The sequence below is a fragment of the Parasteatoda tepidariorum genome, chromosome 9 (assembly GCF_982258835.1).
Source record: "Parasteatoda tepidariorum strain Cologne lab strain chromosome 9, Ptep-v5.0, whole genome shotgun sequence".
Lineage (NCBI taxonomy): Eukaryota > Metazoa > Arthropoda > Arachnida > Araneae > Theridiidae > Parasteatoda > Parasteatoda tepidariorum.
This window is the reverse complement of record NC_141763.1, coordinates 79,531,012-79,554,545: the sequence shown is the minus strand read 5'-3', so window position 1 is coordinate 79,554,545 and position 23,534 is coordinate 79,531,012. Positions and strand designations below refer to the sequence as shown.

The 23,534-nt window shown below is 28.4% G+C and overlaps 2 protein-coding genes across 3 annotated transcripts in view; one reads left to right on the top strand and one right to left on the bottom strand.

Moving 5' to 3' along the window:
• Positions 1-4,211: 4,211 nt before the first annotated feature.
• On the top strand, positions 4,212-17,698 carry LOC107439836 (uncharacterized). The gene is made up of 10 exons (XM_016052555.4): positions 4,212-4,508; positions 7,474-7,623; positions 8,468-8,535; positions 9,625-9,859; positions 11,328-11,399; positions 11,730-11,790; positions 13,135-13,250; positions 13,347-13,452; positions 15,199-15,254; positions 17,544-17,698. The coding sequence occupies exons 1-10, from the start codon at positions 4,428-4,430 to the stop codon at positions 17,658-17,660; spliced, it is 1,062 nt and encodes a 353-aa protein (XP_015908041.1). The 5' UTR covers positions 4,212-4,427; the 3' UTR covers positions 17,661-17,698.
• A 402-nt stretch (positions 17,699-18,100) lies between these two features.
• Opa1 (Opa1 mitochondrial dynamin like GTPase) overlaps positions 18,101-23,534 on the bottom strand; it is a 41,375-nt gene continuing 35,941 nt past the window's right edge. For both annotated transcript variants that reach the window (XM_016052551.3, XM_016052552.2), the window contains 4 exons: positions 21,917-22,030; positions 21,649-21,742; positions 20,384-20,494; positions 18,101-18,413 (listed from right to left, as the gene is read on the bottom strand). In XM_016052551.3, the coding sequence (XP_015908037.1) occupies positions 18,349-18,413; positions 20,384-20,494; positions 21,649-21,742; positions 21,917-22,030 (384 nt within the window). In that variant the 3' untranslated portion in view covers positions 18,101-18,348. The remainder of the gene's footprint in view (positions 18,414-20,383; positions 20,495-21,648; positions 21,743-21,916; positions 22,031-23,534) is intronic.

The following is a 23,534-nucleotide window of genomic DNA, read 5'->3' as shown; positions in this document are numbered from 1 at the left end:
TGTATGTGAATGCGTCATAATGTAATTTTCAAAAGAGAAAACCTAACAATCAATTGATATTCACAAGAGACGTACCTTGACATAACCTTAAATCCGTCGCATTGTCCGTGGGATTGTTTTCACAAATTTTTTACAATTGTTATCCACTAAATTTGAAAATAAAAAATTCTATCCTATTAAATTACATGTGTATCAAATCAAACTGAAAAACTATTTATAGAAAAACAATACTTTTATGACTTTTATTATTTTTATGCTAGTGAGAACCAAAACAATATGGAAATGAATGAGGGAAAACTGGATCCTACCACGTGATTTCCCGGCCAATAAAAATGTAGCGTTAAACGTTTAACGCAACCTTGTTGGAAGTCGCATAAGAAGTATAACTTCAAAAAAAAAAAAAATAAATAAATAAATAAATAAATAAAAAAACCTTTATTGCAGTCGTTGTCATGGAAACCGAATTACTCCTGAAGTTGGTTGGGGCATGAGGTAACAAAAAAAAGGAGAGAAGTGGTCAGTATTGGCGTTAAAACAAACTACCGATTTTTTCTTTTCTTTTACCAAGAATCTAAAGAAAGTTTTGAACAAAATATAGAAAAAAACAAGATATTTTTTAGATCATTTCTTTTTCTGATATATATATGCTTCTATGAAACAAGAGAACTTACCTAAAAAAAGACAATTCTCACAAATATTATGACATTATAACCGTCGTTGAACAGCCGACCCAATTTCGGGTTCACGACTACTAATGTATTCAACTCCGTAGCCTTGTAATTTTGAACAAATCCAGAAGACAAGGAAACTCCTGGATCAGTTCCCCAGAGGTAGGATTTGTTATAGGAACATGCAGGACTTTGTGATTCGAAAGATTTAACATGCATCAGTCACCATTTACTACATGAGGACTCTTCGGCCAGCGGGGATCGAACCCACGACCTCTTGGACATGGGTCCAGTGCCCTACCAAAAAGGCTTACCCGGTCCAATCCTCACAAATAGTATGAATGTGAATTTTTAGTATTATCCATGTGTGTACTGCTTGTGTGTTCATCAGCTGCCATATCCCATCCTCTTAAGGCCTGGTTTCTTAAGGTCTGGTTTCTTAGGACAAGCGCCTTATCTGGGCGTCAGCGGAAAGTTGACGTAGAGCTGACGCCAAAAAAACACTTTTTTGTTAGCTCAGCGTGAGCAGTCGGTCCAACGCAGACATTATGTCTCATTGCGCATGCCTTAATAACGTAAACAAATATTTATTTTGAATTTGTATTGATTTTGTTATTGTCGACCAGTGTTTTAGAGAACAAATAATGACTTTGTCCAAGAATAATGATGACAACAAATAATGATCTGTCCATGGTACTTTATTTACGTCGCAAGAAAGATCTGCACAATGAGTTATTGGCAACGATCTGGGAAACATGCCGGAGGATGATCCGAAGACGTGCCATCACAATTTTGTGATGACGATTTCAATTTAGACACATATCTGAAGGGGAAGAAAATTTATTCCAGATCCCCGTTCCCATGATACCGCTCAGCGTAGAATGATGAGACAAGTCATGAAATAGTTTCCCTATGACTTTCAAAGGATCAAAGTTACAACAAAATGGCAACAAAGTTTCTCAGTGACTTTAGTCCCAGTAAAGTATAGCTGTGACCACCAAAGTGACGAAAGTTATAGTCAGGGAGACTTTTATGTGATGTCACAAGACAAAGTGACCCCAAAGTCACATTATGAACTCATTGGGACAATTAAAAATGGTGGCACTTGTGACTGCTGAGTTCGTTTTTGACTTTATAATGACGTCACCGTGACAATCTGGAAGCATAGACAAAATACATGACAATATCTACATAGAAATTTTAAATGCGTTAGTAGATACAACCAAATATCATTCATAATAAATTATTTATTACTTCTGAACTGTTGGTTTGATTTCGGAAACATTCGGCTTAGCGTAAATTCGGTTAGGAAAAAATACCCCACTTATCTAAATAGAAATATTTAGCTGTTTTCCGACTGATCCTCCCATTCTCTGACATGAAGATTCTGAAGATGACAGGATAAGGACCCCTCTGAATGAGGGTGAAAATTTCCGTTTTCTAAGTTAGGCCCAATTTATAACTTTAAAACAAACTTACATTCCTTTCCTAATCATTTACGTATTTTGTATTGAGCTTTTTCTTATCGTTACACATAGAAACGGGAGTTTTCGAAGTTGTATAAATGCAGCAGGTTCAAGTTAGTAACTTCACAGATGATGTAATATGTTATAAAACTTCTCTGATTTTGACTATCAGTGAATTATATATATAATGCTAACATTAATGCATTGCATTTTTTCAGAAAAAAAAACTAATGCTTAAAATGTCTTATTTTTTAAGTAAAAAGTTAAAAAAATAAATACACATTATTCGCGTAAATAATAAATGAAACATCAAAAATAACATTTTCTTTGTATTTTTGATGTAATCTTTATCACTTGTTCGGCTCGTAATCACATCAGTCGATGTTAAATTCGCACAAACATATTTTAATATTTTTTTCAACCTTGTTTACCTTCTTTCGATAAGTTAAATTTAATTAAAATTTTAATGGGAATAATACACTTTCCGAATTCTCTCCTGAAACGGACAGTTGTTGTTGTTGTTAATTTACGTCGCACTGGAGCTGCACAATGGGCTATTGGCGACGGTCTGGGAAACATCCCGGAGGATGATCCGAAGACATGCCATCACAATTTTGATCCTCTGCGGAAGGGATGGCACCCCCGCTTCGGTAGCCCGACGACCTGCGCGCGAACTCGAGCACTTTACGGTAGCACAGTTTAACGAGGACCAATACCGCACACCCTCGGTCCCTACGCAGACTGATCCAAGTGGTCACCCACCCGCACACTGACCGCAGCCAGTGATGCTTGACTTCGGTGATCTGTGAAACGGACAGAGAACATGAACTCTAATGAAAGTACAAGGATTCTATCTTACTTAACTTTACCTTAGACATCAAAAAAATAAATAAATAAATAAAAACATTCATCTATTTTATTGTTAAGAAAATTAATCTTAATTAGAAAGAAATGTTAGAAATGTTTTAATTAGAAGGAAAAGAATGTTAAGAAAATTAATTTTTTTATTATTTCTTTTATAAGTTTAACCTTCAACTTCTATATACTAGTGATTACTCTTTTATGTATTGTTAATTTGTATTATAAAGTCTATGTATTATAAAGTTTAAAACAGATTTCGTAGGGAAATTAGTAGTTTTGTAAAATTACTTTTAATATAAAATAATATAATAATAAAATATTTGTACTAATTTAAGTTTTTAATGTACAGTTTACTTGATTATTAAGAAATATTTTTACTGAATTCTTTGTTATATCTAATTAATTTTTTCCCCTAAGTTATAGTTTATAATTTGCTTTTACTTCTTAAGCTCACTTATGATATGAATAGCTAAAATGTTAACAATTATACTTACCTAATTCACCCTATTTACTTTAAAACCAACCGAAAATCATTCTAAACATATTGCAGTCATATCCCAAAACATCCTAGCTGTGCCGTAGAGATTCAATCGCTCCAGGAATAAACATTTTCAAAAATTGCCCTAAATCTCTTTTTTTTTATCAGGCATTTCCTATAAAACTGTTAGGATTTGTCCAAAATTATAATAAATATATATTTGGTTATGGAAGTTAATTGATTATTATGATTTCAGGTTGTCTAAAATTATTGTTCTTCACACTTCCAAACTTTAAAAACTCTTCTTCAAAACTGCTGTCACTATTCCATATTACATATTATGTTTTATATTATACTACTGTAATTAACTGACAACATCATAATTTTTCTATATGTCAGTTTTTGTAAAATACTTTGTTCCGATAAGAGCTAGCTTTTTTATTTTAGGCAGTCTTTTTAAATGGTTTAAACCAAAAAAACCAATCATTAAAATCCTTTTGGTCTGGTTTAAATCCGGCAAACCTTTTAGCTAGTATAAATTTACTTTTATTTATTTATTTACTTTTTGTCTCTTTAAAAAAGGATAAAAAAAACCTCAATGATTAAATAATTTTTTACGTGGAAAAAAAAAGAAATTTTTTTTTATCACAATAATAGAAATAGATAAATCGGTAGAAATATATAAATAAAAAAAAAACCAATCTATCTTATTTGTTTAGTAAAATGTGATCAACAAAAGTATTAGATATCACTAAATCAAGATACAGTAGACATCATATCTTCGATATCGCTTAAATATTACAAATGAAACAATGAGAGCTTGAACCAATTGTCAATATCACTCTTTTACAAAGCTCAGAAAAATGAAATGTGTTTAAAAGTACCTTAAGTTTTAGAATCACCTCTAAAAGAAATTAGTTTAGTTATTTTACCTTTTTTTAATGTTAACTCAAAATGGAAGAAACTAAAGAAAGTGATAAGACAGGGGCAAAACAAAGACGGACTTCTCCAATTGCCATTCCATCAAAATTACCTGTAAGTGTCAGTTTTATCTATTTGTGTAGCTAAACCTCAATTTTACCTGTTAACTAAATGCCATTTTATTTAGATAATTATTTTTGTAATTATCTTTTGACCAATTTGATTTTTAAATTAATAGACACTGTAAACTCAATGAATAAAAACTGGCATAAAATTAAAAAAAAAAAATTTTTTTTACTGAAATTCAGCACCATAAGGGTTTAGTTTTGTATGATATGTATTAAAAAATAATAAAATCAATTATCACGTCTTTGCATTTTTTTACCTTTTACTTTGAGTAAAATGCATTCAAAATTCAAACTTTTATTAAATTTATCACTTTTTTAAAAAATTTTTAAGAAAACTAGATATTTTTTATGTTTTTGAACTTTTGTCTTACAATTTTTTTTTCTTTAAGGGGCCTTCCTTCCCCGGACGAACACAACTGTCGAAGGGGTGGAAAGATTCTAAATATGCTTTCAATCTTCTTTTTATTTTTTATTTTTCACAAATAAACTGATGTTAAGATATTTACAACTTTTGGTAATATCTTTCGATAGATGCCGCCGTCCAATCACAATTTGAGATATAAAGCGTGCGGCGTTTATTGATTTTTTTTGACAAAATTTAGCCAATATATTTCTTTAACCAGGCTGCTGAAAATGAATACTGGATTATAACGAAAGATTGTAAATGATTAGATAATTGGATGAATGATTAGATGATTTTTTTGACAAAATTAAGCCAATATACTTCTTCAACTAGACTGTTAAAAATGAGTACTGGATTATAGCGAAACTTTTTTCGTTTTTGGCGAAACCGTTTCCTGGTATATCCTCCGAGCAAAAATTTCGCCAAAATGACGAAATATCTAGCGTCAATTCTTCAAGGAAACGAATTTCATCAAAATTAAGGAAATATTTCATCATTCTATTTTTTTCTTTTAAGAAAAAAAAACTTGCATTGCCTAATGTCCCTAACTTTCTAAATAATCACTTAACGTGCGCAACATACAGATGGCACGGCACAAGGACAGATACATAAATTACACTCTTGCCGAAGAGTGATTCGAACTCCGGATTTTCTTGGTGTAAGGCCAATTTCTTGACCACCATACAAACCAGACAGCGTAGTACTCTCCCACAATGCACAACGAACAGGTTTCAAACTGAGGAAACATTTTCGCCAAACGTTTAAAAGTTCGCGTTTCGCCACAAATCACATATTTCGTGACGAAATGATTTTCGAAATTAACGAAGTACTGCTTAAGGATTGGTGAATCGTCAAAAGTGAGAGTTTCATTTCTGAGAGTGTAGCAGTTTTTGACAGGTAATTAAATAGTATACTATTGTCTATTTTTAAATTTCTGATATGTATCTTCGTTTTTAAAATAACGTTAAAAATTTTTTTAGCATCACCCAAATCAGTTTTTATCAGTTTAGACAGCAATAAAATTAGATTTTGAAAATTCTTAAAGCTAATAAAACACGTAGTTTTAAATTATTTATTCAAAACCACAAATCGCATCACTTTATTGTTTTAAAGTTTTGAGGAAAACTCCATAGAAGTACAAGAAAATATGAAGCTCTATTTCTCCTAATCTAAAAAAGCGACCCCCTAAAGGTATATTTTAAAGGTATTGTGCTGTTTAATAAGATGAAAAATCTTTAAAAATTTAACTACCGATGACGGTGAGCGTAGAGGTGGCCTCCTAACGCACTAATTACAATGAAAATAAATCGAATGAAAGTATGTATGTATATAAAATATTTTTTAAATTATTAAATCGAAATATTTTTTTAAATCATAGAGTGAAATGAATAAAAATAATATGCATAAAAATGGATTTTCCTTCATCCATTATTTTTATTTGGTATTTCAAGTAGAGATTGGTGTCCACTTAAAAAATGAAAATAACAAATTTTAAAATTCTTTTCGTGGCTTTCTCGAACCGTTACAAAATAATCAGATCTCCTGAATTTTTTGCACAATCATTTACTGTAAAGCTACAAAAAAAAAAAAGAAAAAGAAGAAGAGTATTATATATATAGATACGAAATCGAAAATAATAGCAATTTTGTCTCTTACAATTTCCCTATAGTGTTTAACAATTTACTTAAGGTATTAAAAAATGTTTGTTTCAATGCAAAATTTTGTGACTTATTAATTTAGGAACCATTAAGTATAAAAAAAAATTAAAGTGTTAAGAAACTAAAAACTATTAAAAAACTAAAGTGAAGCAACAGCTTATTGGTGGTCAGACATCATGGAGGTTAGGGTTCTACAATTTCGCGACCAACGGCATGACAGAGGCAATGAGTTCAATATTGCGCACAGGCCGCCTTTACCTCCCGAGTAAGACTGTACCCATCGATTTAAAACTGGGGGGGGGGGTGATTCAAAACTTTAAGTATTAGCCTCAATGAAATATGTAAACAAAACAAGAATTCTCGTGAATGGATTAAAATGTAACGCTTAGGTGTAATTTTTATAATATTTTTAATAACGGTACAGATCCATGAGCCGACAGATGTCCGTTCATGGTCTTGTACCGTAACCATGGCGCAGGTTAAAGAACTCTCTACATAAATCCCTCCATAACAAATTGATGGATTCAGAAATATCGAAATTTTGAATGGAGACATTGCACATTTTAATAAAAATTCTGTTTTCCAGAGTCTTTCTGCATTGATGTACTTTTTTGATGTTTGTTTCTTAAATCGTTTAATGAAAAAGCAATTTAAGAAAAGAACAAAAAAATGCGATGGAGAAAAGTGACCGGTTGCTCATTTAATTTAAGTCGCCAATTTTTTTTTTCTTCTGGCCATATGGCGGGTGTTAATTTTCAGGTCAATAATACAAGTAAAAAATAATTTGCTATGGAATTCTAATAGCGTGCTTTTAAGTTTTTCAGAAAATTTTTTAGTTATGCAGAAATTTAGATTAGGGTTCAACACATCTCCTATTTTTTCCTCCTTAGAAATCTCCTAGTCTAAGCGATCGAACAAATCGTCACTCAAGAAATAAGTCTGTACAGTGGGCTGATTGGGAGTTGAATAATGTTGTGGACTTCTCAGGAAGCAAACAAACTAAAAGCCTCATTGATGAATACTCTCAAACAGAGATTGAGGTAAGATAATTTAAATTTTATGTTCTTGTTTTGCATCAGTTGATCGAAGTAGTGGATTGATGTGTTAGAGCTTTTCGCACAGCAACTGAATGCAATAATGATGTGAAGCCGCGATTTCTCTAGATTTCCGAATTGACATCTGAAGTTCCTGAGATATCGAATTTTTAAAATACGACTTTTTCAAATTCTCAGGAACTGTTTGACCTCTTGAATTTTGTATTTTGCTATTTAAAATTTGGGTTCTTTAAAATGACGTAAAATTTTGTGTACTTTTCAGTACAAAATGTTTTCGACTATTATTAAATAAAATAATAAAAAATTATTTATTAAAAGTTTGATTTCGCATGGAAATGTTTTAGGATAAACAAATTTATTTAGTTGTGTACAAAAATTTTACCATTCGTTTAAAAAGTTCTTGAGATTTAATAACGTATAATAGATTTAAGTAAAATTAACGTTAAGAGGTCCAAACTTTAGATCACTCTCCTAACCAAACTATAGGGAACATATTTTCCAGATTGAGCTACCCGCTATATTTTGGGGGTCAAAAATCCAAATTCATCGAAAAAGAGATATGTTAATTCAGATAAATCACGTTTTTGTGTTTGATTTCGTAACTAAAATATCGTCTGCATTAATTAATTAGCATATTTGAGATTACCCCCTCCAACCATTGAAATTGAATCCTAGAATGTGAAGATCCGATCATTAGATCAAAAGTTATTTAAGGTGGTTATTTATTTTTTTAAATTGTGTGCAGTATACACATTAATTAAATGGAAAGTAAATTAGTGTGATTTTTGAATGCATGTTGAAGATGGTTAAAATACGTTTCATTTTGCAGTCTCCTACTTCCAGCGATCGAGTTTTACCATTAATCGACAGCTTGGTTCAAACATCATTAGAAATTGGGTAAATACTTTGACTTATTTAAATTATTTAACAATTGCTGTATATTATTTTAAGGATATCTCAAATTAACGCTAGACTGTAACTTTTCCGTTTAAACCGGGAATATTGATGCTAACTTTGTCTCTCATTTAATAATATTACTAAAAGGTTTTAAAAGGAGTAATATTAATATTTTCAGGAGTAATATTAATATTTCTTAAAGCTGTTTCATTTGTAACTAAGAAAAAATTCTGCATTTTAATGGCATTCTAAATAGGGAGGAGGGGCTAATGGGGGAAATTTTTATAAATTCTCCAAAAAATAACTATCATTATTTTAATAAAATGTTTAATATTTATAATATGTACTTTATTCAAATGTGTAGGTTTATCTTCGTATTTAATGATACTCTAGTTAATTTGAATGCATGCACTTATAATATACCTATACACATGTATTTTTTTTTAAATGTGCCGTCGTATACATAAGTTTAATGACATTGAGTTAGAATGGACCAGCCATAAAATTGATAACTCAATCAATTTTTACTTATAAAAAAAATCAAGTAAAATAAAATTGAATTATTTTAATCTATAAATTCAGTCTTGAATTTAACTCTAGTAATGTTTATTTCAATCTATGTTAAGTCTTTATTGCATAGTTATGTGTATAATTAAGATGTAAACTATCAAACTAAAAAAAAAAGTTTTTTAAAGACCATTAATTATATAAAAAATAATATATGAATGCTTATTTAGCAGAAATAAATAATATTTTATAAATTAAGTTGCCATTCGTTTTTTTTTCATAAAGTTCTTATAAAGTTCATAATTTTACAAATATGATGAGTTGTTGGCTTAAATCGAAATTTAGAAACACGCATTTTCAATTAAAAGCTAAAAAAAATTCCATATTTACATTTATCATCATTACACATCATTTACATTTTGAATAAAAAATAATTAAAAAAAAAAGAATTAGAATTTTCTTTAATTTTCCTTTAAAGCTTTTAGGTTAAGTGGAAATTTAAGTTTAATTTGCAATTCACTACAGTCGTAAAAAAAAAAAAGGTTTATAAAGGCGTTAAATACTTCAATCCTGTTTTTTCAGTTCTATCACATCTCGTTCGCGAAGTCCTTCGTTGATAACTTGTGCTACAGTGGAAGAAGACGAAGAAAGGCAAACTGCTCTTGCAGATTTAATAATTCATCTCGAGGACACTTCTGCATTATTGCGTGAATATCTTGCTCCAACACAAGTGAAATCGGATGAAGATGACTATACAAAGAATGAACAGACCTTTTTTTTACTCAAATATCAAATCTTGTTAGTTTCTTTTACTCAGGTATAACCAAATTATCTATATACAATTTAATTATATTATATGCAATACAAAAACCTCCTATGGTTAGCCTGACGGCAAGGAGACTCTAACCCATGATCCGTCTACCACTGAGAATATTTTTTGTCAGCATTGTGATCGGTGCGAGCCGGGTACAGAATTCGAATCGACAAGCCATCGCTGGGATTCGAACCCGGTCCATCTCATTGAAAGGCGAACGCTCTATCCCCCGCTCCACCACGGCTCAATGCTGGGAATTGAAACTAACAATTTCAGAAATTTTTTTTTAAGGCATTGAATTCTCGATCTTCGCATCGAAAATGTTGCTCATTTAACGATACCCGGTAAACACTTGTGATCAGCAGCCACACTGTCACAGATACCCGTTCATAGGGTGGGCCACATTAGAGAAACATCCACCCCCTGAACGAGATTCGAACCCTTAATCAATGGCTTTGCAGTCTGGTACTCTGACCCCTTAGCCACCAGGCAAGCAGAACAAATAAAATAGATATATACATGTAATAAAAATGGTGGAAGCCAGTGTGTACTTTTAAGATTAAAGCAGGCACTTAGAAATACGAAATTTAATATAACTAAATTTAATATAACTAGATCAAAGCTTAACCCCGTCCCGCCTCGGTCAGGGGGCATCCGGAGAATACTGTAGTGTAGATTCTAAGTGCGCGCACGTTGACCTCTCAGCAAAAGAAAAAGAGGATTCAAAAAGGTAGGCTTGGTGACGATCCATGGCAACACGTCGGAAAAATGGGCAAGGGAGGCAGAAGCAACTTCAGGGAAAACAATGGTTGATGTAGTTTGTGCGCAGCGCGAATAAGACTAGATAAATGTTGTTGATAAAATCTGATTTTTCGAATTTTTTTATTGTCTTTTTTTGTTCAAAAATATTAAAACCGATTCAAAACCCATCGCGCTCGAACGAGGCTCCTTATACTTTTTGAACATCGAACAGTTCACACTTTTTCTTTCAAAATCAAACGTTGCATGTTTTATTAGGGTAATATTTTCGTTTTATGGAGAAATTAGCCAAAACTACTTTTTCCCACGGACATTTTTGAATTGCAGTTTATAAGCTTGAAATTCAAATAAAAATACGGAGTGATCCTTCTCTTATTTTTAAGAGCGGCTTAAAAATATAACTGTGTGATTTATTATTTAATCAATTGTAAGATTAATGTGAAGCTTCAAGCATGGAGTTTCTATAGGCAGACTAGAAATTAAATAAAACGCTTTACGTTTTCATTTATAAAATATCGCTACCTACTCAAAATAATTATTTAAATGTTACAGGCATGCTAAGAAAATGAGGGGTAATATAAAAACATTTTTTTATTTAAAAAAACAAAACCTTGATAATTGAAATTGGTTAAAAATGTATATACTTATGATTAGTAAACTTAAATATGGTTGAAAAAACTGGTTAACTTTATTTTAAAAATTCTTTTTTCAGCTGGTGAGCATTCTAATTTTCACTCTGATCGATAGTGTAAAAAATGAACTAGATACAGGTTATTTTGCTCTGGTAAGTATTATAAATTTACGAGAGTGAAATGTGAATTGTATATATTAAAATAAAAATTGTATATATGAAATATATAATATATATGAATGAATATATATAACAATATGAATATATATGAGAATTGAATATATGAAATAGAATTGTAAACATAAAAATTTAAAGGGGAAATATACGTCATTTTGATTGAAAATTGATAATTCTCTGCTATTTTGGTATGAGCTGAAATTTCATGCCCCACAATTTCAATTTACAGAGACATAATTATGAACATAAAATAATTTCTGATGTCTATTTTGATAATCAAATTCTATGAACTCTTATTTATTCCAGACAATATCTTGTGGATCAATCTTGCAACTTCTCAACATCGTTTTAGTGGCCTTTGCTTCAAGTAAATAGATTTACTAATAGCCATTCACTTAAATTACACTAATTATAAAATTAAACCTTAAATTTTGCTTTATGTATTGTATACTTAAATGAATGTTATTGGATGGGTAGGGAAACTGAGTGGTATTATGTAAATTCCCAGAAATTCAGTTAAAAAAACAATTTTTCCCCATCTGGTACAACAGGGTTTCGTCATATTTATTGAAGGATTATTAATAAAGCATTTTTAAAGACATAATACATGTTTTGTAAGGGCAAAAATATGTACCTAAATAACCCACACGCCAGAAAAGGAGTTATATATTTTTCTTTTTTAAAAAATATAGTTATGAATGGAAAAAGTAAGATTTATAGAGAATATCTCAGTCACATTGCAAAAAAAAAAAAAAAAAATAATAATAATAACGAGAATATATAATTATTTTGCAAAAATTTTTACAATGCTGTTTAAATTAAGCTATATAAAAATATTAATGTTTATTCATTTATTAATATATGAAAACTAAAGGCATTAAAAGTTTTTCATTCTTTGAATATTTAAAAATAATTCAGGAAAATTATATTTTATAACCGTCGTTGAACAGCCAACCACATTTTATGGATTTACGACAACAAATGCTCAACTCCGTAGCCTTGCAATTTTGAACCCAATCCAGAAGACCAGGGAACTCCTGGATCGAGTATTGGGAGAAATTTGCCTTAGTTGGAGAACTTTTTGATGGAGCTAACCCACATTTGCGTTACATGGAGGGGAAGACCACGAGAACCTCCCACGGTTAGCCAGACGGCAAGGGGACTCTAACCCATGATCCACTGAGGATATTTTAAGTCAGCACTGTGGTCGGTGCAAGCCGGATGCGGAATTCCTATCGACTGGGATTCGAACCCGGTTCGCTGCATTGGAAGGCGAACGCTTTATCCCCTGAGCCATCGTGGCTCAGGAAAATTATATTGTTCAGATTAAAACAATTAATATTAGGGTTATTTTAAATAGACAACCTAATACTTTCTTTAATTTTAAAGTATTAGATATATATAACTAGTATAATTTCCTTCCATATAGTGGATGGTATAGTAGCAGAGGATTGCACTTTATGTATATACATCACTTTAAATTGCTTGCAATCAGAAATTAAAAAATGTATGACACTTGTTAACACTTGAATAAAATATGATATAGCAAAACCCTTTTTTGACAAAAATTTTTGCTACAATAGTTAGCAAGTTCTGTACAATTTGAGAGCCATCTTGTATTTTTCTACAAAAATGTAAAATTTGTCTATATTTTAAAAATCACAGTCAATTTAAAATAGTGAATAAAACAGTGACATTTATTTCATTGCAGCTGTCTTGTCAAGGCAGATGGTAAAATACAAGGTTGAAGGGTTGTTGATGGCACAAACATTTGTAGCTACGGTCATAACTTTTGCTGGGGTTTATTTCCTAATTTACAGGTTTGATGTAAGAAATAATCTGCTTCTTGTATTTGTTCAACACGAAAATTCAAGTTTTGCAAGTTAACTTAAATATTTTGAATAAAGGTAGTAAACTTTTCAGCCAAATAATTGGGAATTTGGAAGTGCAGATAGAATAGAGGAACGAAAAGCTTTTGGGCAGTTTGTTAAAATGCTGTATTTATCTGTTTCATCTTCTACTTTGTGTGGTAAGAATTTAAAGTTTTATGAAATATTAAAATGTGTAAGTTTTCAAACAATATGATATTTAGGTTGTGTATAAAATTTATTTAATTAAAAGAAAAAAACTTTTGGAAAATACGCAACATACTATTAGTCATTTATAGTGAGATTTGATATTCTTCTAAAATATTAGTATGGAATGGCTAAAGTAAAACGTAACATGATTTTTTTGATTTTTGAGAATGGGATAAATTGCTGGTAAAAAAATTTGAGATTGATTCATTTTCCTTCAAACAATACTTTAACATAACTGGTATTTTCAGATAGTTTATCATTATTTAATCCAATGGCAGAATTTATACTCAACACAAAGATATTTATACGTTATTTCCTACAATTCAAATAAACAAAACCATTGAAAAAAACATTTCAAAAACTACTAGAGTACAAAATGGGCATAGTTAAATTATTTATTCAGGAGTACTAATTATTATAATTTGAACTTATTATAAAAAAATTATACTAATAAAATTATTAGACTAATTATCTAAACTCACAAGCCTAATTTTTAAAAAATCAATTCAACATCAATTGATTTTTTTAAAAATATATTATATAAAATATATTTTAATTTAATATGACTATTATACTCAACTTGTTAGGAACGTAAAACACTGGAAATCATTAACAGAAACATTCAAGATGGCGTAAATAAACAGGTTTTAAGTATACCAGCAAGCATTGTGATACTGGCGATAATGAAATAATGTTGAACTAGTGTGGCATACACATCAAACGGATCAATCTTCTTATATCAAGGAGTCACAGTATTTGCATCATGTACTTTATTTTTGCTATATTTTGTAATTAGTCAAAAAAGAATCATAGGATATAATTCAACTATAATTCTTGCAGCAGTATCAGGTATTTTAATTTGGCAAAAAGTTGAAACTCTTTTCTAACAAATTTGTCCAGGCCCTTATATATTTTAAATTAAAAAAATTTCATTACACTCATACAAAATATAATGCTATGGAGTTTTGCAACAAATAAAAACAAAGGTAGCTCGTATTAAAAAAGAGAAAAGAAATAAAAATTATTACCATATTAATCATGTTTTTATTATTACAACTTTAAAAATGCAGTAGAATGATAAAATTCAGAAGCAACAAGCAATTTTTTAACTGTTTTTCCTATTAGACGGAAGCATTTTCAATTAACTAATAAATTTGGAAGCTATATTCTTTATCACAAAATCTACAACTACCTTCTAGTAACAACTACATTTTTTAGTCAAAATCAAATATTTTAAATTCAAACAAATAACACATTTAATGGTGGTAATCTTATCCTGATAAGTCATGTGAATATTTTTTAAAATTAAAAGTGGTGATAATACTTCATGAATAAAGTGATAATGAGAGGATTGATATTCCTGTGACTATCATGACTAACAAACATTAAGGGATATATATATATCGGAAAAGTGTTTTCAATTTTAAGAGAAAATTAATAGCTAATATAGAGAAATTAAAAAAAAATTTTTCTACAATCTACATACTAAATGAAAACATTTATTATTGGTGCTAGTATTTATCATCGGTTTAATTTGAGCAATATTCTAATTTATCAAAACGGAACTATGATCCCATCACTTTATAACAGAAGCTTTTTATTTATTTTCTTTGCTATTTTTATTTATGCTGTTATGAATTTTAGCCATTTTTTTCACATTGATTTCTGCAAGATTGACATTTTTTTTTCTATCACAGGAGCTGCAAATGTTCAACCTAATAAATGGCATGTTACATTGATAGTTTGTTTTCAAGTAAGTATTTGTTACTCACATTAATATATTTAAAAAATCGAAATTAATTATAAACAAATATTAATTTTTTGATGAGCTAATCACAAATGAAGTTCAAAAACTTTATTTACTTATTTTTCTCTAAATTAGATATTACAATAAAGGTATGCAAGAATAATTTAGTTTTTTAAAAAGTGAAATTAAGTTACCAACATGTTGAGCATTTGATATAAAATGTTCACTTTGTCAGATGCAAAAGAATTGGTGACATTAAGGTCAAGTTTTGGTTCCTTAAATTAATATCAATATAGAACATAAATTCACCGAAACCAATTACAGATAATTATGTCTTTATTATAACATCAATCTAAAACACAAGACAGTTTTTTTTCTTTCTTCATAATAGACCAAAGATAATAATTTTAAGGGATCTATGGATTTAATTGAGTACTTCTAGTTTCTAGATAGATCACTTATCAATTATTTCATAAAAATTAATCTAAAAAAATGCCAATTCAAATAATTTCATTGAAACTAAATTTTTATGATGGGTAATTTCATCAAGATAATTGTCTAATCATGTCAATCAATCAAGAGTTTTAAATCAATTAAAAATGTTTATTAATATACAGAAGAAATTCAGGTATATATGCAAGGATGTAAAGGTATAATAAAAGCACACAACGTTAAATATAGATTTGTCTGCAAAGTAAATTGAACAACATACTTTACAAGAAAATACATAGTTTACAGCTATATATCAAAAATATTTTGCTGAAATGAATGGCAAATTGGTATTAATATTCATAAACTTTAAGACAGTTGGGTAATGAGCTGTATTTTTTTAATGAAAAACTAATGTAGTGCTATGTAACAAGCAGTGTTAGATGATTTAAAATAGTACTACATCATCCGAGAAAGATCATTATTTTACACTATAAAAGTTCTCCCTAGGAATAAAAAAGGGCAGGGGCTTCCACTCAAAAATGACACTTTGAGTTTTGAAATTCACTTAATTGAGTAAAAATGTATCAAAATGTGTAACAATTTGTAATAACTGAATTTGATGCTCACATTTTTTTTTTTTTACATAACTTTCTTATACTATTTTACATGTGTATTTCAAAAAATAATTACCTCTCATTATAAAAGAGAAAAATTTGTAGTTTATAAAAATTAAAGACATGCTAAAAAACAATCTCTTCTCAGTGTATAATTTTTTCTGCTTCAAAAAAAGTAAACTAAAAAAAAACTGATAAACAACTTAAGACTTCAAAAGCTTTATCTATAATTTAAACTGAAAATTATATAAAAATAAACATTCAAAACGTGCATTTCTTTTTAATAAAAGGTATTTATTTAAAAAATAATTTTAAAATTTAAAGATATTAAAAAATTTAGTAATATCCCCCCTTCCTCCCAAAAAAAAGAGATACTGATAAAAATTTGACCAGTTAAGAATAATCTTAACAGAGTAAATATTTGGAATAGTAATCAGAATTCAATCCATAAACAGAGATAATTTTGCCAGTGTGTAATTATTATTTAAACAGTGAATTATTTTCTTCTCCAAAATGGAATATGAATAAAAAGGCAGTGTTTTTAAGGGAGGGCATCTTATTTTTTTTTTTAAAAAAAAAGAGGAAAGAGAGTGCATTTATAGAGATCAAAGGGCAGGCAGGGCGAGTTGCCCTTCTAAAAAAGCTTAGTTAGAACACTGGAAATATATTTATTTTTACAGGTTAACTAGTTTACTTTATTTTCACATTAATCAAAGTTTTTATCAAACGATTTTGATCAACTTTCTTGACAATATCATTATGATAATATCAAAAATATTGCATTCAAAATTTGTAGTGGTTAATAGTGATTGCAACATTATCATGTTTGATAATTATCGTTTTTATAACACTCAGAACATCATATTTAATAATTCTACTCAAAAATGATTCTTGTCCATCATTATGATGTATTCCAGATTTATTGCTAAGCATAGAATTCACAATAACTTGTCCAGTTTTAGTGAAAGGGCATGAACAGTATGTGTAAGCTGAAAATTATTGAGATGCGCTTTTATTGTGTGTTGTTAATTTATGTTAAAAAATGTGGGATATTTTTAGTTTAGTTAATTAAAATAAGTTAAATTCCAGAAAATACAAATTGTGTTATTGAAATGTTCAGTATTTGTGCATAAGAGCTTCCAGATAAAAGGAAATATAAATGTTAATGTCAAAATTATGTTTTGTTATATTATGTTTTTCAAAAACTTTATTAATTGCATTTAATAATTATATTACTGTGCTTTTTCAGGACTTAATCAATTTTGTCTATTTTGCATCTATTCTGGCTCAAACCATTGGAAATTATCACAGCTATACTGTACAGGTTAAAAGATCAGCATCTATGAGTCACTTAGTGTCAAGATAATAACCTCTAGACTTGAAAATAAAAATATTTTTTTTTCATTGTACTTTTATCTAAATGCATAAAAGAAACAGAACAGAAACTAATTTAGTAAATTTAATGATACTCTAAAACATTTCAGTACTTATGTCAACCACCATCTTTCAATAACTTTATTTTAAAGTGATTAGTACTGGTATGCCAGCCCATATGGATTGTGTGTATGAGTTATCAGGTTCACTTTAAGCATGGTTTATTCTAGAGGATCCAGGAAAGTGAATCAAGATGATGGAAGGTTATCGAAATAATCCTTAGGTGATTTAAGTACAAAGTTGAATATACTGATTCTTATTAGTGGATTTTTAATTACCTATCTAATTATGCAACAAATTAGCAACACAGTACATAAAAGATTAAAACAAGGCTTTGTTCAGAAAATATTATGTGGAAAAAGGAGCAGTAAGTAAATTACAAAGAATTACAATTTATTTTACAAAATTCTATACACATTCAGAAAAATCAATCACTCTCATACAAGCAATCATTTTGAACACACAATAGTTTTGAAAAAAAAAAATTTATATATTTTATATAAAGATTTTGATATATCTACATTTGTAATTGACAAACTAGTAGAGATGACTAATAAGTTATAATTAACAATATGAACTGCTTCTTAAGTAATAAAGTAGTATTAATTAACTCGCTAAAATCAACTTTCCGCATGAAGAGCAGCAACGAATTCTTCTAACTTTTCTTGTATGTGTCTGACACGTTCTAGAAAGAAATTAAAAAAATAAAAATAATTAAAAAATACTCAAACACTATATTTGGTCTAACATTAGTGTTAACTTTACAGAGCAAAATTTTTTTCTCAACAATTGAAAAGTGAAAAAAATCTCAACAATAAAAGTTCAGTCAAAGCAGCAGAATCGTGCTACAGACACCTTAACTTCCTTGCACTAATCCATCTGAAGCTAGATGGGCTTCAATCTCTTATCACTGGCAATGAATTTCTTTATCAACAATCCCTCACAATGAACAGCTTCAGCCTTAACTTTTGCGTCAAACTGGCTTTATAGAAATAGTATTAAAAATTTTATGAGTCAAAACTGGTACCACATTTTCAAAGATCATGGCATAAACTTTTGAAAATGGTTAATTTTGAATATAGATAAAAATTGTACTAACTATGTAGTAAGTGCATGAATTTTAAAGTTTGGACTATTTTTTTAAAGATATCAATTTCACAAATATTCTAAAAGGCATTCTTTTTTTTATATACATAGAAATATATATGTGTATATGTTGCACGTGTGGCTTATCATTATATTGCTTCAAGTCAAGCCCTTTATATACATATATAAATAAGTGCATGAATTTTAAAGTTTGGACTATTCTTTTAAAAATATCAATTTCACAAATATTCTAAAAGGCATTCTTTTGTTTATATACATAGAAATATATATGTGTATATGTTGTGCGTGTGGCTTATCATTATATTGCTTTAAGTCAAGCCCTTTATATACATATATAAATAAAGGGCTTCACTTGAAAAAAATTAATGATAAGCCACATTTTTAAACCTGTTTCAAATAGCATTTATAAAAAAAGCAGTGCAATTTCCTAGTAGTTATTCAAATATTTTTGTGTATTGTGTTGTAACCTATTACTTTGAAAAAAGTGTTGATTATCACTATATTGTTCCAAGCCCTACATGCAGATAAAAAATAATTGCAATTAAATTAATTTGTTAGAAAAAAACAATATTTTTAAAATTGCTGTTATATAATACACACTTGAATTTTGCCAGCATATATATAGTAGACAGAATACTATTCTGATACAATTACCAAAATTTTTAAAAGTTTGGAGAATATTCTTCCAAAATGTGATTTCAGTTTTGGCATATAAAATATTCATGGTAATTGGAGTAAGAGGTAGTTTTCTTTTCTTAGTGAGTTTAGCAGAGCTCATTCTAGGCAAAAAAAAAAAGGGCAGGGTGCAAAAGTTTAAGAAAAAGGGCATTATTATTCTAAAAAGGCAATAATTTCTTTATATGGGCTTTACACGTTCTATTAATAAACATTGTCAATATTTTTTTTTACTTTACTAAAAGTATCAAAGCAATCATATTAATTTCTAATTTTTATTAATAAATTAACATATATAGATCGAGTTAATGAGCTAATTAGCTTAGTAATTTATTTAAAATGCATGCATATATTAATAAAATAATAAATGTATGTTTTTAAGTGTCTGTAGTTATGATTTAATAATTAAAATGATTAATAATAATTATGATTTAATGATAGTGGAAGTAACTGCAAACTTTCAAAGACAAGTGCAACAAGGGGGTGTGATAGCTATTTTTCCTTACCCATATAAATCTATGTATTGACAGCAATGACAAACTAAATAAAAAGAGTTGAAAATAAAGAAGGGTTGAGGAAAGAAAGGGCAAAAAGGGTATGGAGTCTATTACATCAGGGGCAACAGGGTGGATTCTTTTGACTAAAAGGGCAGCAGGGTGCTGCACCCTGTTTACCCTGCCTAGAATGAGCTCTGAGTTTAGAATATTTTTTATGCCATGATATATAACAATCATTAATACAATAAACAGAAAAATATTGAATGATTACTTATACTGATTGCTAATAAACAGAAAAATATTGAATGAATACTTATACTGATCACTAATTAATTAAAACTGATTACTAATAAACAGAAAAATATTGAATGATTACTTAGTTCTTCAGCAAGAGTAACTCTCCGTCCAGTCAATAACTTTTTCTTCTTTTCATTATCTTGACTAAAATCTTCTAAGACTTCCTTTATTTCCTTTTCTAATCTACGAGCTAAAAAAAAAGTTTAAACTTGAATAAATACTAAAATAAAATTACAGGATTAAAATTTTAAGCAAATATAAAATTCAAATATATAGTTCAGATATTTTTGGAACACTCAAGAAACAAATAAATACTTAGATACTGAGCAAGATAATGCATTCCTAATCAAGAATTAGCATCATTATTTAATATAGATTGCATTGGTATAAATACATCAATCAGGTGTCTATTATGGTCAAATCGTTTTTTTCTAACTTCTTTATTAAGTTTATAATTCAGTTCCAATTATTAAAATAAAACATCTGAAAACAGCAATATGTTTTCTATGAAAGTTAAATAATATTAAACATGAATTCAATAGTTTATGAATATTTATATTCCATGAAAAAAAAAGAGTCTTAAAGCAAATATAATTTAAAATAATATAATTCATGATCAATTTGAACAAAACACTAATTAATTTTGATTAATTGATAGTTTCATAGGTCTGTAGATAAAAATTTTAGGAAATCTTTTTGAAGTTTAAGCTTGAAATAGTGACTCTGAATTGATATAAGTAAATAATAAATATAACTAAATAAATGTAAAATAAAAACTTCAGAATTAATAAAAAAAATTACAAAAGAAAATTTCTTAGACATTATTCTACATAAGACTACAGTATGCAAATTGTTATTATTTTTTAAAAAATTGTTTAATGATAAGAAAATTAAATATCATAGAAATAAGTTTTTTTACTAAAAATCTATGGAAACCCACCAAAAATCTATGTTTTCAGTTGAGCATAAAATAAAATATAATATTTCAAATATAATTATAATATAAGCATAAAATATAAATATAATTAAATTAGCATATGAAATATATTTAAAATTAGACAAATTAGGAAAAAACATAATGCAAGACAATTAGTAATAAAAGTTGTAATTTTAAAACATTTGTTTAGATTAAATTAATTTTTCAGCAAATTTTTTACCATTTTTCAAATTTCAGAATTTCTAATTTTGCATAATTCTATCCAAGCATTTTTTTTAATAATGCTGCTCTCAACATCAGAGTTAATTTTGGGTTACCTTCTACATTACATACAATTACATATTATACTTGATCATGCATATATATTTACATAACAAGTAAAGGTAATTAAAAATAAAGAAATTTACCTTCTGCATTCATTATTTGTTGTCTAAGAGCATTTGATGTAGTTTGTAGCATTTTCTGTATTCTCCAAAACAAAACAACATCATTGCAATCCATCTAAAAGTTTTGAGAGAATAATACTTTAGGTACCATCAGTTTAAACTGACAATTTAAATGAACAAAATGATAAGAAATAAATAAAAAAAAAAACATTTTACAAGCACTAAAAATAATATGAATAAAGCTTTATGTATTTAATACATTAACATTTAATTAAAAACAGTTTTTTACTTCTGAATCCAATCCTTGTTGATAGAGATAGAAAGCCCTTTTACAATCATAGGCTTTCTGTAAGGACCTTTCTAGAAAATGCTTTCTATGAAGCGGATGCCATACTTGTTTTATCTATTAAAAAATAGAAAAAAAATTACAATACTTAATACAGGATGACTAGCATTGCAGAAATCAAGAGAAAATAAAAGTACAAATTTAATTTTGATATCATACACAAAGTGAAAAACCCTGAAACTTTTAAGCGAAACAATTAATATCAATTTATATACCATACAATGTTTTATATTTAACATAATTTTTTGAATTAACATTTATCATTAAATTATCTACTAATGCAGAATATCATACCTTTAAGAGTAAATAATTCAAGAAAAAACTTACTTCTCACAAGAATCGTGACATTGGATTTTAAAACCGCGTGAATAAGAAACAAGATATTAGATTTTAAAATCACAAGAATATGAATCACGATGTCGTATTTTAAAAACGCGAAAATACAAATTGCAATATTGGATTTTTAAATCGTGTAAATACGAATTGCAATGTGTGGTTTTTAAATCATGCATAAATGCGAAAATCGATGTTTGATATTACAAATGCGTGAATAAGAATTGCAATATTGGATTTTAAAATAGCGTGAATACGGATCGCAATATTGGGTTTTAAAAACGTGTAAATACAAATAACAATAATGGACTTTTAAATCGCATGAATAGGAATTGCAATTTACGATATTTTAAATTGCGTGAATACGAATTGTTCACGTGGTCTAAAAAGCCTTTAAATTAGGTAAATACGAAAATCGATAGTTGATTATAAAATCGTGTGAATAAGAATCACGATATTAGCAGTTCCAAATGGTGAAAATCCACCAAACCAAAAGAATAAAATTGGCGGAAGAATCACATAAGATGTAATTCTTCAAGTAATTGGCGGAAGAATGTATGTAAACGTCTCGTTCACGGGATTTAGAAAAAATTTCAACATTTTGTCAGATTATTACTTTTTGTTTCGCAGAAGTCTGTAAACCAATTGTCCGGAAATACGCGTAATTCTACAATATTCTTGCAAAATTTGCATGCCACGCTTCTAGTTTTTAGATTCCTAAGAAAGATACGAAAAATCTGGAATTTCGGGGTGCCCCCGGAATACAATCACCCCTGATAATAGTTATTAACTGTCCAAAATAAAAAATGGGAAATCACAAACTTATTAAAAAATAACGCTGATTTGATAGTTTACAATAATACTAAATAAACTGACTTCGTTTATATTAAAATTATTTCGATGAAATTATTTCTTTTTTAAAATGAAGTGAAATTAAAAGTAGTAATTTAATAGGATTCAATTGTTACAACAATTTAAAATGAAAATCTATTCAAAAATACCATCATTACATATTTAACGAAAATAAATCATAAAATAAATACAAATAAAACGAATTGTCTTTTCTAAACCAATAGGCAGAAAAATACTCGGTTAATTATTTTTCGCTCTATAAAATTTTTTTTAAAGACAAACAAATAATTGGGATATGAAATGCATTATTTTTTCCACATGGTTTCAAAGTCATAAACACATATTTTTGTAGTTTTATTTTAAAGACATACTTAAA